General features: G+C 53.6%; 2 protein-coding genes across 2 annotated transcripts in view; one reads left to right on the forward strand and one right to left on the reverse strand.

Annotated features, from left to right (window-relative positions):
* LOC134881004 (adenosine receptor A2b) overlaps window positions 1–7,060 on the forward strand; it is a 7,148-nt gene extending 88 nt beyond the window's left edge. The window contains 3 exon segments of the mRNA XM_063908085.1: window positions 1–927; window positions 929–1,100; window positions 6,802–7,060. The exon segment at window positions 1–927 is cut by the window's left edge and continues 88 nt beyond it. Of these exon segments, the coding sequence (XP_063764155.1) occupies window positions 406–927; window positions 929–1,100; window positions 6,802–6,959 (852 nt within the window). The 5' untranslated portion in view covers window positions 1–405 and the 3' untranslated portion in view covers window positions 6,960–7,060.
* The window catches only part of sec23a (Sec23 homolog A, coat complex II component), a 22,721-nt gene extending 10,119 nt beyond the window's left edge, over window positions 1–12,602 (reverse strand). Inside the window, 13 exon segments of the mRNA XM_063909567.1 lie at window positions 7,771–7,860; window positions 8,221–8,277; window positions 8,279–8,302; window positions 8,404–8,527; window positions 8,657–8,772; window positions 8,892–9,050; window positions 9,136–9,280; window positions 9,353–9,429; window positions 10,644–10,880; window positions 11,099–11,185; window positions 11,404–11,461; window positions 11,604–11,876; window positions 12,300–12,602. Of these exon segments, the coding sequence (XP_063765637.1) occupies window positions 7,771–7,860; window positions 8,221–8,277; window positions 8,279–8,302; window positions 8,404–8,527; window positions 8,657–8,772; window positions 8,892–9,050; window positions 9,136–9,280; window positions 9,353–9,429; window positions 10,644–10,880; window positions 11,099–11,185; window positions 11,404–11,461; window positions 11,604–11,824 (1,395 nt within the window). The 5' untranslated portion in view covers window positions 11,825–11,876; window positions 12,300–12,602.
* Between the last annotated feature and the right edge of the window lie 4,180 nt (window positions 12,603–16,782).

The following is a 16,782-nucleotide window of genomic DNA, read 5'->3' on the forward strand; positions in this document are numbered from 1 at the left end:
CTCTGGGACTCGTAGAGACTCGGAGACTCGAGGACTCCGGGACTCAGAGACTCGGGGACTCAGACACTCGGACACTCAGAGACTCTGGGACTCGTGGAGACTCGGAGACTCCGGGACTCGTAGACACTCGGACACTCAGGGACTCCGGGACGCCAGGGCACTGAGACTCCACGACTCTGAGACTCAGGGACTCTGAGTCCGCAAATTCAACGGGTTACCGGACTGGCTGTTGGTGCTTCATATTCTGTCAGCATTCACCCGTTCACACAGAGCAGTGCGCTACTGAGGAAAGCTAACTCTCACACCCGGTTGGCCCTCAGGAGCAACTCAGGGTTCAGTTTCTTGCCGACATCCACATGTTGTTTGCAGGGGCCGGGATCGAACCGACAGCCTCCTGATTGGAAGATGTGGGCCCTTCCCCTGCTGTACTCAGCTCTGATGCTGCTGTCGGGGGTGGCCTCGCTCAGCGGGAACATGCTGCAGCTGATGCTGCTGCTGCTGCACAGGGAGCTGCGCAGCGACACGCTCAGCCTGACTCTGAGCTGCTGCTTCAGCGACATCGCCCTCGGACTCTCTGCCTTCCCCTTCGCCATCTACCATGGCCTGACGCCCCCCTCCGGCCCCCCCAGCGAGGGCGTCCTGTGTCAGGGCGGGGGCTTCCTGCTGCTGCTTCTGCAGACCTCCTCGCTGCACTCGCTGGCCTGGGCCTCCGTTGATAAGTTCCTGGAGATCTGTCTGGCGCTGAGCTATGGCAGTCTGGTGACGGCGGCTCGCTGCCGGGCCGTGCTGCTGCTGCTGTGGAGCGTCTGCCTGGGGGGGGCGGTGCTGCCCCTGCTGGGGTTCGGATGCTACGCCTACAGCGAGGCCAGCTTCCTGTGCGGCCCCAGCTTCAGCCCCGCCCACAGGGCCTTCGTGCTGCTGTGGGTGGGGGGGGGGCTTGGCACCGCCGCTGCTGGCCATGGTCTCTCTGTACGGACTCGTGGTGTGTGTGGCGAGGAGGCAGGCGAGGAGGGGCACTTTCATCTGCAACGAGCTGCACTGCTACTACGTTCCTGCCAACGTCTACCTGAGGAGCTCTATCGCCATGCTGTCCACCTCAGGTCAGTCACCCCCCCCCGCATCTCCTGGCAGACTACAGGAGGGACAGTACGATCATGAAGGGGGGGAGGGACAGTACGATCATGGAGGGGGTAGGGACAGTACGATCATGAAGGGGGGGAGGGACAGTACGATCATGAAGGGGGGGAGGGACAGTACGATCATGAAGGGGGGGAGGGACAGTATGATCATGGAGGGGGTAGGGACAGTACGATCATGAAGGGGGGGAGGGACAGTACGATCATGAAGGGGGGGAGGGACAGTACGATCATGAAGGGAGGGAGGGACAGTACGATCATGAAGGGAGGGAGGGACAGTATGATCATGAAGGGGGGGAGGGACAGTATGATCATGAAGGGGGGGAGGGACAGTATGATCATGAAGGGGGGGAGGGACAGTACGATCATGGAGGGGGTAGGGACAGTACGATCATGAAGGGGGGGAGGGACAGTACGATCATGAAGGGGGGGAGGGACAGTACGATCATGGAGGGGGTAGGGACAGTACGATCATGAAGGGAGGGAGGGACAGTACGATCATGAAGGGGGGGAGGGACAGTACGATCATGAAGGGAGGGAGGGACAGTATGATCATAGAGGGGGTAGGGACAGTACGATCATGAAGGGGGGGAGGGACAGTACGATCATGAAGGGGGGGAGGGACAGTACGATCATGAAGGGGGGGAGGGACAGTACGATCATGAAGGGAGGGAGGGACAGTACGATCATGAAGGGGGGGGAGGGACAGTACGATCATGAAGGGAGGGAGGGACAGTATGATCATGGAGGGGGTAGGGACAGTACGATCATGAAGGGGGGGAGGGACAGTACGATCATGAAGGGGGGAGGGACAGTACGATCATGAAGGGGGGGAGGGACAGTACGATCATGAAGGGGGGGAGGGACAGTACGATCATGAAGGGAGGGAGGGACAGTACGATCATGAAGGGAGGGAGGGACAGTATGATCATGAAGGGGGGGAGGGACAGTATGATCATGAAGGGGGGGAGGGACAGTATGATCATGGAGGGGGGGAGGGACAGTACGATCATGAAGGGGGGGAGGGACAGTATGATCATGGAGGGGGGAGGGACAGTACAATGGACAGGGGGGGGGGACAGTACGATCATGAAGGGGGGGAGGGACAGTATGATCATGGAGGGGGGAGGGACAGTATGATCATGGAGGGACAGTACGATCATGGAGGGGGGAGGGACAGTACGATCATGGAGGGGGGATGGACAGTACGATCATGGAGGGGGGAGGGACAGTACGATGGACAGGGGGGGGGGACAGTACGATCATGGAGGGGGGGAGGGACAGTACGACGGACAGGGGGGGGGACAGTACGATCATAGAGGGGGGAGGGACAGTACAATGGACAGGGGGGGGGACAGTACGATCATAGAGGGGGGAGGGACAGTACGACGGACAGGGGGGGGGCAGTACGATCATAGAGGGGGGAGGGACAGTACGATGGACAGGGGGGGGGACAGTACGATCATAGAGGGGGGAGGGACAGGGACAGTCCGAGAATGGACAGGGGGAGGGACACCCAGTACGAATGGACAGTGGGGCAGGCACGGACATCTGGGACACGAGACACGAAGTACGGGGAGACAGACGACGGAACAGACGGGACGGAGGGGGAACAGTACCAGAGGGGGTGGAAACGGAGACGAAATCGGAGGGAGAACGAAACACCCCAGTCCACGGGAGGAGACAGGGAGACACGGGGGGAGACAGGAGGGGGGGACCGACGAGAGACACGGAGACAGGACGACGGAAAGACGACGACACGTACCACGATACAGACGACGAGACGAGGGGACGAACGACCCGAGAGACACCGGGGGACGGACAGGACCGGGAAACAGTGACAGGCAAGGGGAGCGGGACGAGACGGACGGAGGGAGTAGACCGGACCAGTACGACAAGGAACGAGAACGACAGTGAAGGGGACGGACGACGGGACAGGACTGGACAGGGGGAACGGTGACCACAGTGGAGAACGGGACGACGGGACAGTGAGGGGACAGTAGGACTACAGACACGGACAGGGAGGGAGGGGACGACAACGGGGACGGACGACGGGACAGACAGGACGAAGGAGACGACGGACGACAGGAAGACGAGACGGAAGACGACACCCACAACAGGGACGGAGGAGGGACGAAGAGCGACCGACCGACGGGACGGACGACGGACGGGACAGTGAGAGACACGGAACGACTGACAGTCACCGGCAAGGACCCACGGAAGCCGAACGGACGACAGGGACAGGACAGGAGGGACGACCGGGGACAGACGACGGGACAGTTTGACAGTACGATGGACATCAGGGGGGGGACCAGGGACGGGACGAGACACCCCCGGCCCCCCTCCCCCCCGGCTGACGCCGTGGGTTTTAACCTGCCAGTGGTGGGAGGGACAGCTACGATGGACTGGGGGGGGGGGCCCCACGGGCGGGGGGCCCCGCAGTTTGTACCCCCAGTCCAGTACGATGGAACAGGGGGGGGGGGCGGGGGGGGGGGGGGCGGGGCAGTTCAGTATACGAACCAAGTTACGGGGGGCCAGTTACTGTACAGTAACCAGTGGCAGTACGATGGACAGGGGGGGGCAGTACCGATGGAACGGGGTGGAGGGCAGTTCGGGCAGTACGTAGGGCGGAGGGGTGGGGGCAGGTAAGATGGAAGTAAGTTGGCAGCAGGGAGTAAAGAAGTTAGATGGCGGTGGGGCAGTACGATGGACAGGGGGGTGGGGGCAGTACGATGGACGGGGGGGGGGGGACAGTTGGGGACGGGGAAGACGACAGTTGCAGTACAGTACGTCCTAGAGTGGGGGGAGGACCGTTGCAATTTACGATGGACAGGGGGGGGGGGGGGAGGTACGATCATAGAGGGGGGTAGGGAAGGGGACAGTAGGGAGGGACAAGGGACAGTAGGGACAGTAGGGACAGTACGATTGGACAGGGGGGGCAGTGGGGACCATGTGGGACCTGTCCCCAGTACGATGGAAGGGGGGAAAGGGAGCGGGGGGAGGGGACAGTGGCAGGGGGAATAAGGGACAGTACAGGACAGGGTAACAGTAGTTTCACGTGGTCGACAGATACGATGGGAACAGGGGGGGGGGACGGGGAAACAGGGGGGGGGGACAGTGGGGGAGGGACAGGGGGCAGTGGGGAACCAGTGGGGGAGACGGGGACAGTTGTTTTCTTTAAACGATGGGACAGGAGGGGGGGGGGGTGGCAAGGGTGGCGGGGACAGTTGGGGGGGGGGACAGGGGGGACGAGGGGGGGGGGGGGGAGGGGACACAGTGGGGGGGGGGGGAGGGGCGGGAGGGGGAGGGGGGGACGCCAGGGGACGCGGCGCGGGGGGGGGGGGGGACGGGGAGGGGGGGGGACAACGGGGGGAGGGGGGGGGGGGGCGGAGGGGAGGGAGGGCGGGGGCGGGGGGGGACAGTGTGGTGGGGGGAGGGGGGGGGGGGGGGGCGGGGGGGGGGGACGGGGGGACGGGGGGGGGGGGGGGGGACGCGGGGGTGGGGACGGGGGAAGGGGGGGGAAGGGGGAGGGGGAGGGGGGGGGGGGGGGGGGGAGGGGGGGGGGGGGGGGACCGGTGGAGGGGACCGGGGACGTGGCGAGTGGGGGGGGGGAGGCGGAGGGGGGGGAAGGGGACGGGGAGGGGACGGGGAGGGGGGGCGGGGGGGGGAGGGGAAGGGTCGAGGGGGACCAGTGGGGAGGGGGGGGAGGGGGGGGGGGAGGGGTCGGTGGGGGGGGGGGGGGGACAGTCGGGTGGGGGGGGGGGGGGGGGGGGGGGAGGGGGTGGGGGGACGGGGACGGGGGGGAGGGGGGGGTGGGACGGGGGGGGGGGGGGGGGTGGGGGACGGGACAGGGGGGGGGGCGGGGGGGGAGGGGGGACAGTCGGGGGGGACGGGGGACAGTGGGGGACAGTTAGGGGGAGGGGGGACAGGGGGGAGGGGGGGGGACAGTTTGGAGGACAGTAGTACGTGGACAGGGCGGGGGGCGACAGTAAGCGGGTGACGGGGGGACGGGGGAACGGGGGGGGGGGGGGACGTACGATGGACGGGGGGGGGCAGGGGGGGGGGTCGAACAGTACGATGAACAGGGGGGGGGGGCAAGTTACGTTGGTCTGGGGGAGGCAGGGGGGGGGGGGCGTTAAGTAAATGTGTCGATGGAAACGGGGGGGGGGGCAGTAGGCAGTAGGGGGGCAGTAAGGTAGAAGATGGACGGGGGGGCAGAGTACGATGGACAGGGGGGGGCGGCCCCGGGCGGCGGTGGGCAGTCGATGGACGGGGGGGCGTACGATGGACGGGGGGGGGGCAGTACCCAGTTTGGTGGGCGGCAAAGTGGCAGTAGTAGTCCGGCAGTCAGTGGCGGGGGGGGGGGGGACCAGGGCAGTACGATGGACGGCGGGAGGGCAGTGGGGGCGGCTGTTTAGTAAAAGATGGCGGGGGGCGGCCAGTACGATGGCACAGGGGGGGGGGGCGGCAGTAGTTAGTTTCAGTTGGGGAAGTAGAGTCTGGCAGAGTAGTCGGCAGTCCCGGCAAGTCCAGTACCAGTGGCGGGCCAGAGCAGTCGGGCCGGGCGGGGCCAGCATAGATAATGGACGGGGGGCGGCATTACGATGGACAGGGGGGGGGGGGCAGTCAGTCCCCCCCCAGTACGCATGGAACGGGAGGGGGCAGTAGTAGTAAGGCGTGGGGGGGGGGGGCGGGCAGGGGGGGTGGGGGCAGTGGGGGGGGGTGGCAGTAAGATGGACGGGGCGGGGGGGCGGCCAGTACGATGGACAGGGGGGGGCGGGCCAGTACGAATGGACGGGGGGGGGGGGGGGGGCGGGGGGGGGGGGGCAGTACGAATGGACAGGGGGGGGGGGGGGGGGGCGATAGGGGGCGGGGGCAGTGGCTGGTGGAAGGGGGGCAGTGGGGGGGAAAGTTGGCATGTAGGGCAGGCATCGGCTGGGAGTAAGAATGGACGGTGGGGGGGGGGCGGGGGGGGGAGGGGGCTGGGCGGGGTGGGGGGGGGGGGGGGGGGGGAGAGGGGGGGGGGGGTGGGCGGGGTGGGGGGTGGTGGGGTGGGGGGTTTGGGACGTAAGGAGAAAGCTAGAGCGGGAGAGCGGAAAAACAAAAAAAACAACCAAAAAATCAGCGAGCAGAGGAGAGACGCCTAAGCCAGACAGAAACCTTACTCGCCCCCCCCCCCTCTCTTGCTCTCTCTCTCGCCCCTCTCTCTCTTTCTCTCTCCCCCCTCACTTTCTTTCTCTCTCTCCCCCCCCTCACTCTCTTTCTCTCTTTCCCCCTCTCTCTCTTTCTCTCTCCCCCCCTCTCCCTCTCTTTCTCTCTCCCCCCTCTCCCTTTCTTTCTCTCTCTCGCCCTCTGTCCCCCTCACTCTCTTTCTCTCGCTCTCTCTCTCCCCCTCTCTCTTTTCTCTCTCGCCCTCTCTCCTTGTCTCCTCCCTCTCTCTCACCCTCTCTCCTTCTCTCCCTCTCTTTCTCTCTCCCCCTCTCTCTCTTTTGCCCTCTCTCCTTCTCTCCCCCCCACTCTCTCACCCCTCACTTTCTTTCTCTCTCCCCCCCTCTCTCTCTTTCTCTCGCCCTCTCTCCCCCCTCACTCTCTTTCTCTCCCCCCCCTCTCTCTCTCTCTCCCCCCCCTCACTCTCTCCCTCTCCCCCTCTCTCGCTCTCTCTCAGTGTGTGTGTTGGTGTGCTGGCTGCCCTACATCTCGGTGTGTGTGTACGAGACATTCAGTGGTCATCAGAGTCCGTCAGTGGTCTCGGCTCTCTCCACCTGGCTGGTCCTGAGCAGCACCGCCCTGAACCCCTGGATCACCTGCCTGACCCAGAGGTGAGTACACACACCTGGCTGACAGCTGAGAGGCGGCCACACAGTAACACGTGTGTGTGTGTGTGTGTGTGTGTGTGCGTGCGTGCGTGCAGCAGGTGCAGGGCGGCGGTGCGTCGCAGCCTGCGCAGGTGTCTGCAAGTGTGTGTGGGGGGGCTGCAGCAGGAGTCCCGCCCCCAGAGCTCCCCCCTCCAGCTGGACACAGCCAATCGCATCAGCACCACGACTACAACCCGACCCCCATCATCGCCAATAACACACACAAACACACACACCGCAGAGACCTGAGTCAGTCGACACCCACACCTGAGCGGCAGCAGACTGCACTCTGGGAAATGTAGTGCAGAACTACAGAAGGACGATGGAGCATGCACCGTGGACAGAGAGACGTGCACTAAGCTGATGCTTCCACTCCAGCGTGCTGGCGCTGCAGGAAGGAGATGGCAACGTGTGCGACGCCCTGATGAGGAGACGCCCCCCGTAGCTCTGCTTTGAGCTAGCGCACAGTGAAGTATCTGTCATGCACACATTCAGGGCCCCCAGAGGATGGACCCTGCAGACTGAGGTTCTCCTCCCCCATCCTCAGGAGCAAGCTGAGGGTCCGGCTGAATAAAAACCACTCACACCATAATCAGAATAAAAGGTTTACGGACTGCGGTGTGCTTTCGATTTTATTGATTTGAAGTGGTGCTTTACTGGTGTGTGTGTGTGTGTGTGTGTGTGTGTGTGTGTGTGTGTGTGTGTGTGTGTGTGTGTGTGTGTGTGTGTGTGTGTGTGTGTGTGTGTGTGTGTGTGTGTGTGTGTGTGTGTGTGTGTACCTGGTTGACGACCTCGAAGTAGAGAGCCAGAGTGGTGCTGGGGTCCAGACCGCAGATCTTCCACTGACTGGTTCCTCCCGTTCCTATCTCCTGTTGATATATATATTAGGTATCACAGTACTGGGTAGTGTATTAATACACCCTCTGTGTACTGGGTAGTGTATTAATACACCCTCTGTGTACTGGGTAGTGTATTAATACACCCTCTGTGTACTGGGTAGTGTATTAATACACCCTCTGTGTACTGGGTAGTGTATTAATACACCCTCTGTGTACTGGGTAGTGTATTAATACACCCTCTGTGTACTGGGTAGTGTATTAATACACCCTCTGTGTACTGGGTAGTGTATTAATACACCCTCTGTGTACTGGGTAGTGTATTAATACACCCTCTGTGTACTGGGTAGTGTATTAATACACCCTCTGTGTACTGGGTAGTATCATACGTACGTTCTCTGAGACGCAGGGGCCTTTAGCGTGGAGAGACACACAGGGCCCGATAGCTCCGGGAGACCTTGATCTCTCTGGACGTCTGGGACAAAACAACAGGGGGGGTTCAGAGTGTGAGACAGTGTGTGAGACAGTGGGTGAGAGTGTGTGAGACAGTGGGTGAGAGACAGTGTGTGTTGGTACCTTGACCTCCAGGGTGGCGTTGAAGGCCATCTTGAAGGAGCCCTGCACGTCTTTAGTGAAGACCCTCTGGAAGGTCTGCTTGAAGAGGGAGGTGTTGAAGGAGTCCGCCATCACCATGTAGCCCCTGCACACACACACACACACACACACACACACACACACAGGTAATATTAAACATCATGAGGTAGGGAGTGTGAGTGTGAGTGTGAGTGTGAGTGTGAGTGTGAGTGTGAGTGTGTGTGTGTGTGTATACCCGGTGTAGTTGGGGCAGCACTTCATCTCCAGCAGGCCGGTCTGATCCAGAGCGCAGGCGTAGATGTCGATGATGTGACCGTTAGCCGACGCTCTGTTAGCCAGAGCCTCGTAGTGCTGCGACACACACACACACACACACACACACACACACACACACACACACACACACACACACACACAGTTATACCACAGTATATAGAGTATATATATATATATATAAAGTATCCGCTGACCTTGGTGGCCTTCTTCATGAACTTGGCGTTGTCCTTCTCCAGGTCGTGCCAGGACCTGATGGGGGTCTTCAGTTCGTCCCCCACCACCATCCCTGGACCCTGTGTGGCCGGACCCCCCAGGAACGTCATGATCCGGGCCCCCGTGTTGGGGAAAGTGCACTGTGGGTGATAAATAGGTGTTCTCACGGTCAGAGACGAGGTTCTGTTCTGATCCTGATTAATAAGACCCCCTGCCCCCCCTCACCTCCAGCAGCCCCACAGCGATGGACATGGCGACTCCCAGAGACCTCAGTGGTCTCTTCCCTTGAGTGACGGGCCAGGGGTCTCTCTGCAGCTCCCCCAGCAGGTCGGTCAGGTTCATGTCCACCTTCTGCACTGGCTGCAGGAACCTGGGGGGGGGGGGCACTGTTAATACTCCTGAAACACAGCCAGCTGTTTGACTCACTCTGAATGTCCCTCACCTGTTGCAGAGTGGCGGGGGGGTCGGCTGAGCCCCTCTGGTCTGAGCCGCTGCAGGTTTGGTCAGACCCAGCATCTCCTGCAGGAACACACTGTTAGAGAAAACTCCCAGAAGCCCCGGCTGCACAGGAGGGAGGGGGACTACACACACAGCTGAGAGGCATTCAGGTGCTGCTGTAATTTACAAACATCAGTGATATACCTGCAGCGGTGAGACGTTCAGGGACATTCAAATGCAGCTGTGATGTGTTCAGGTGCTGCAGGACTAACAGTATGATATTTACTACAGCTGTGATGCATTCAGGGACAGTAAGCCACTGCTGTGGTGCCTTGGGGGCTTGTCGCTCAGGTCCTTGATTAACTTACAGTATCTGTGGTACGCTCAGGGACAGTTAGCTGTATCTGTGGTGCGTTCAGGGTAAGATAGCTGTATCTGTGGTGGGTTCGGGGACAGTTAGCTGTATCTGTGGTGCATTCAGGGACAGTTAGCTGTATCTGTGGTGCATTCAGGGACAGATAGCTGTATCTGTGGTGCATTCAGGGTAAGATAGCTGTATCTGTGGTGCACTCAGGGACAGTTAGCTGTATCTGTGGTGCACTCAGGGACAGATAGCTGTATCTGTGGTGCACTCAGGGACAGATAGCTGTATCTGTGGTGTATTCAGGGACAGATAGCTGTATCTGTGGTGCACTCAGGGACAGTTAGCTGTATCTGTGGTGCACTCAGGGACAGATAGCTGTATCTGTGGTGTATTCAGGGACAGATAGCTGTATCTGTGGTGCACTCAGGGACAGTTAGCTGTATCTGTGGTGCACTCAGGGACAGATAGCTGTATCTGTGGTGTATTCAGGGACAGATAGCTGTACCTGTGGTGCACTCAGGGACAGTTAGCTGTATCTGTGGTGGGTTCAGGGACAGTTAGCTGTATCTGTGGTGGGTTCAGGGACAGAGCTGTATCTGTGGTGGGTTCAGGGACAGTTAGCTGTATCTGTGGTGCATTCAGGGACAGATAGCTGTATCTGTGGTGCACTCAGGGACAGATAGCTGTATCTGTGGTGCACTCAGGGACAGATAGCTGTATCTGTGGTGTATTCAGGGACAGATAGCTGTATCTGTGGTGCACTCAGGGACAGATAGCTGTATCTGTGGTGCACTCAGGGACAGATAGCTGTATCTGTGGTGCACTCAGGGACAGATAGCTGTATCTGTGGTTCACTCAGGGACAGATAGCTGTATCTGTGGTGTATTCAGGGACAGATAGCTGTACCTGTGGTGCGTTCAGGGCCCCTCACCTGCAGCTGCTTGGCGCTTAGGTCCTTGGCCCCCCGGAACACGTAGCTCTTGGCGATGCCTTCACTGCCCAGCTCGTGAACCTGCACCATGCGTCCGAAGGTGATGAGGCCAACCAGCGCGGGGGGGGGCAGCAGGGACAGGGACATCTGCAGGGACTCCTTCAGGGCCTGCAGGTCCTCGTCCTCCATGCATGTGTCCACGACGTACAGGAACACCAGGGGCATCTGGGGGCCCCGCTGAGGACACAGGGTTTATTATCCATTAGTACACGGCTCCGGGGAATACTCCCTTCGGATTGGTCCGTTCGGACATTTCAGAGGTTGTTCATACTGGATAACACACTGTTGCTAAGCACTGACTGATGCTAGGGAGGGTCGAGGGAGAAGACACGGAGGAGACATCTATATTAAAGGTCTACGGGGGGGGGGTCTCAGGTATTGAGGAGGGGTCTCACCTGCACCACGTACTCGATGGTGGAGAACTGAGGCAGCAGCTCAGCCGGCTGGTTCACCTCCGAGATCCCCGCGTACGATGGGGGAAACTGAAACCCGACCATAGTCATTATTTCAGAGAGAGAGAGAGAGAGAGAGAGAGAGAGAGAGAGAGAGAGAGAGAGAGAGAGAGAGAGAGAGAGAGAGAGAGAGAGAGAGAGAGAGAGAGAGAGAGAGAGAGAGAGAGAGAGAGAGAGAGAGAGAGAGAGAGAGAGAGAGAGTGTGTGTGTGTGTGTGTGTGTGTGTTGATATAAAATTTGTGCAGCACCTGGTTCCTCTGGTAGCAGAAGTTACACGCCCACAGCTTGGCTCTGTAGTCCACTTGACTGAAACACACACACACACACACACACACACACACACACACACAATTACTTATAACAGCAGTAAGAAAAGACACAAGATAATATGTGTGTGTGTGTGTGTGTGTGTGTGTGTGTGTGTGTGTGTGTGTGTGTGTCCTCTCACCACAGGGGGTTCAGCACTGCCCTGCAGGTGGCCCTGCTGCAGAGGACCGGCTCGTACTGGATGGGGGGCAGGTCGGGTCTCTCCCTGAGGGGGGAGAGCAGCGCCGCCACCGGGACCACCAGCCGGGTCGCCTCCAGACGAGAAGAGGGCCAGACGTTCCAGCTGAGCCGGACCCCGTCCCGCTCCTCGTTCTGAGCGATGAACTCTGGGAAGGTCGCCATCGGGGGTCTCTGTCGGGGGGTCTCTGTCGGGGGGTCTCTGTCGGGGGCTGATCTGCAGAGGAATATAGAGTTATTAGAACTCAAATCATAAAATCAAATTCTGTCTCTCTGACCTCGCCCCCGTCAGACCCACCCTGAAGACCCCCAGGACTCCGGACCTGGTTATTATTATAGGTATTTAGAAAACAGGCTCCAACAAACTGCTCAACTTTGCTGAGGATTGAATGAAGAAATCCCAGCTGTTTGTTCAGCCGTCAGATGAAAGTCTCAGTAAAACTGTAATGTTTAAATCAGCTGAAGAACTGCAGTATGTAAACTGTGCACAGGTACACGGGTATTTGTACACATTATAAAAGACAACCAAACTCTGATAACTTTCTGAGTGTTGATAACCCCAGCTCCTCAGTCAGCTGTCAGATAAAGGTCTCACAGTTAGAGGTGAATATGTAAAGTCTTAGAGGATCTCCTCACTCACCAGGCTCTCTGACAGGTGAGCTTCTTACTTGTTCACCTGAAGCTGCAGAAACTCAGTCCACTGCTCCCTCAGTTAGCTGTGAGCTAACCGCTAACAGCTGATAAACAGCAGCGTCACTGACAGGTAACAGAGACTCAGGAGAGCTGAGGACCGTCCAGCTCTGTGTCCTCGGGTCCAGGTGGGTGTGTGTTCGTAGAGGTAAACCAGGTGTAAATCAGTAACGACTCACCTGCTTCTCTGAAGCTGCTACTGACAACACGGCACAAGCAACATGGCGGCCCCGGCGCCACGTCAAGACACAGCGCGGGAAACGAGAGGAGGGCTCACTCTGAGGGGAATCCAGAAACCAGGTTCACCAGGAGGAGCTCTCACTCAAAGGTTCAAAGGTTTTATTTGCACAGCAGTACAGCGTATATGTTGGCAATGAAAACCTTCTATCCCAGCTCCTCCAACAACTCAACATACACAGTGCAAATAAGATAAATAAAATAATGCAGAAATTAGACAAAGTATATACAATAACAACACTAAGGAAGTACAGTATATACAATAACAACACTAAAGAAGTACAGTATATACAATAACAACACTAAGAAGTACAGTATATACAATAACAACACTAAAGAAGTACAGTATATACAATAACAACACTAAAGAAGTACAGTATATACAATAACAACACTAAGGAAGTACAGTATATACAATAACAACACTAAGGAAGTACAGTATATACAATAACAACACTAAAGAAGTACAGTATATACAATAACAACACTAAGAAGTACAGTATATACAATAACAACACTAAAGAAGTACAGTATATACAATAACAACACTAAAGAAGTACAGTATATACAATAACAACACTAAAGAAGTACAGTATATACAATAACAACACTAAAGAAGTACAGTATATACAATAACAACACTAAAGAAGTACAGTATATACAATAACAACACTAAAGAAGTACAGTATATACAATAACAACACTAAAGAAGTACAGTATATACAATAACAACACTAAGGAAGTACAGTATATACAATAACAACACTAAAGAAGTACAGTATATACAATAACAACACTAAGAAGTACAGTATATACAATAACAACACTAAAGAAGTACAGTATATACAATAACAACACTAAAGAAGTACAGTATATACAATAACAACACTAAAGAAGTACAGTATATACAATAACAACACTAAAGAAGTACAGTATATACAATAACAACACTAAAGAAGTACAGTATATACAATAACAACACTAAAGAAGTACAGTATATACAATAACAACACTAAAGAAGTACAGTATATACAATAACAACACTAAAGAAGTACAGTATATACAATAACAACACTAAAGAAGTACAGTATATACAATAACAACACTAAAGAAGTACAGTATATACAATAACAACACTAAAGAAGTACAGTATATACAATAACAACACTAAGAAGTACAGTATATACAATAACAACACTAAAGAAGTACAGTATATACAATAACAACACTAAAGAAGTACAGTATATACAATAACAACACTAAGAAGTACAGTATATACAATAACAACACTAAAGAAGTACAGTATATACAATAACAACACTAAAGAAGTACAGTATATACAATAACAACACTAAAGAAGTACAGTATATACAATAACAACACTAAGGAAGTACAGTATATACAATAACAACACTAAAGAAGTACAGTATATACAATAACAACACTAAAGAAGTACAGTATATACAATAACAACACTAAGGAAGTACAGTATATACAATAACAACACTAAAGAAGTACAGTATATACAATAACAACACTAAGGAAGTACAGTATATACAATAACAACACTAAGAAGTACAGTATATACAATAACAACACTAAGAAGTACAGTATATACAATAACAACACTAAGAAGTACAGTATATACAATAACAACACTAAAGAAGTACAGTATATACAATAACAACACTAAAGAAGTACAGTATATACAATAACAACACTAAGAAGTACAGTATATACAATAACAACACTAAAGAAGTACAGTATATACAATAACAACACTAAGAAGTACAGTATATACAATAACAACACTAAAGAAGTACAGTATATACAATAACAACACTAAGAAGTACAGTATATACAATAACAACACTAAAGAAGTACAGTATATACAATAACAACACTAAAGAAGTACAGTATATACAATAACAACACTAAAGAAGTACAGTATATACAATAACAACACTAAAGAAGTACAGTATATACAATAACAACACTAAAGAAGTACAGTATATACAATAACAACACTAAGAAGTACAGTATATACAATAACAACACTAAGGAAGTACAGTATATACAATAACAACACTAAAGAAGTACAGTATATACAATAACAACACTAAAGAAGTACAGTATATACAATAACAACACTAAGGAAGTACAGTATATACAATAACAACACTAAGAAGTACAGTATATACAATAACAACACTAAAGAAGTACAGTATATACAATAACAACACTAAAGAAGTACAGTATATACAATAACAACACTAAGAAGTACAGTATATACAATAACAACACTAAAGAAGTACAGTATATACAATAACAACACTAAAGAAGTACAGTATATACAATAACAACACTAAAGAAGTACAGTATATACAATAACAACACTAAGGAAGTACAGTATATACAATAACAACACTAAAGAAGTACAGTATATACAATAACAACACTAAAGAAGTACAGTATATACAATAACAACACTAAAGAAGTACAGTATATACAATAACAACACTAAAGAAGTACAGTATATACAATAACAACACTAAAGAAGTACAGTATATACAATAACAACACTAAAGAAGTACAGTATATACAATAACAACACTAAAGAAGTACAGTATATACAATAACAACACTAAGAAGTACAGTATATACAATAACAACACTAAAGAAGTACAGTATATACAATAACAACACAAGGTTTCAAGGTTTCAAGGTTTTATTGGTCATATGCACAGCAGATACAGCGTATATGTTGGCAATGAAAATCTTATGTCCCATGCTCCTCCAACAACTCCACATACATGGTGCAGATAAGATAATAAAATAGTGCAAAAAGAGAGAAGAATATTTACAATAACAACAAGAAAGATTTGAGGATGTGAAATATATACATATGTGGAATACATTGAGAGTATTTAAAGACTTTACTCTGTGGAATGAGGAGGTATGGACAGATGCATATGTATAGCAGATGTGTATAATATATAGATATATATATATATATATATGTATGTGTGTACTATAAACAGATGTGAGTAGACATTCACACAGCTCAGGAGTTCAGCAGTCTTATAGCCTGTGATATAAAACTGTCTCTGAGTCTGGTGGTCTTGGTCCGGATGCTGCGGTACCGTCTGCCAGACGGCAGCAGACAGAACAGATTGGTGCTGGGGTGATGGGGGTCCTTTAATATCCTACCGGCCTTCTTCCTACACCGCTGGGTGTAGAGGTCCTCCATGGATGGCAGCTCCGTCCTGGTGATGTGCTGAGCAGTTTTCACCACCCTCTGTAGAGTCTTACGGTTGAGGGCGGTGCAACTGAGGAGAATCCAGAAACCAGGTTCATCAGGAACAGGTCTCATTGAGGGGAAACCAGAAACCAGGTTCATCAGGAACAGGTCTCATTGAGGGGAAACCAGAAACCAGGTTCATCAGGAACAGGTCTCATTGAGGGGAAACCAGAAACCAGGTTCATCAGGAGGTCTCACTCTGGGATATTTAGGAACTACAGGAGGAGGTCTCACTCTGGGATATTTAGGAACTACAGGAGGAGGTCTCACTCGGGAGAAGGGCTCACTCTGAGGGAGTTCTCACTCTGGGATATTTAGGAACTACAGGAGGAGGTCTCACTCGGGAGAAGGGCTCACTCTGAGGGAGTTCTCACTCTGGGATATTTAGGAACTACAGGAGGAGGTCTCACTCGGGAGAAGGGCTCACTCTGAGGGAGTTCTCACTCTGGGATATTTAGGAACTACAGGAGGAGGTCTTACTCGGGAGGAGGGCTCACTCTGAGGGGAATCCAGAAACCAGGTTCACCAGGAACAGGTCTCATTGAGGGGAAACCAGAAACCAGGTTCATCAGGAGGAGGGCTCACTCTGAGGGAGGTCTCACTCTGGGATATTTAGGAACTACAGGAAGAGGTCTCACTCGAGAGAAGGTCTCACTTTGAGGGGAAACCAGAAACCAGGTTCATCAGGAGGAGGGCTCACTCTGTGGGAGGTCTCACTCTGGATATTTAGGAACTACAGGAGGAGGTCTTACTCTGGAGGAGGTCTCACTCTGAGGGGAAAATAGAAACCAGAACAATCAGGAGGAGGTGTCACTCTTGGATATTTAAGAAATACTGGAGGAGGTCTCACTCCTGGATATTCAATAACTACATTCAGCTGGAGGAGGCCTCACCT

Source organism: Eleginops maclovinus, chromosome 19, assembly GCF_036324505.1.
Source record: "Eleginops maclovinus isolate JMC-PN-2008 ecotype Puerto Natales chromosome 19, JC_Emac_rtc_rv5, whole genome shotgun sequence".
Lineage (NCBI taxonomy): Eukaryota > Metazoa > Chordata > Actinopteri > Perciformes > Eleginopidae > Eleginops > Eleginops maclovinus.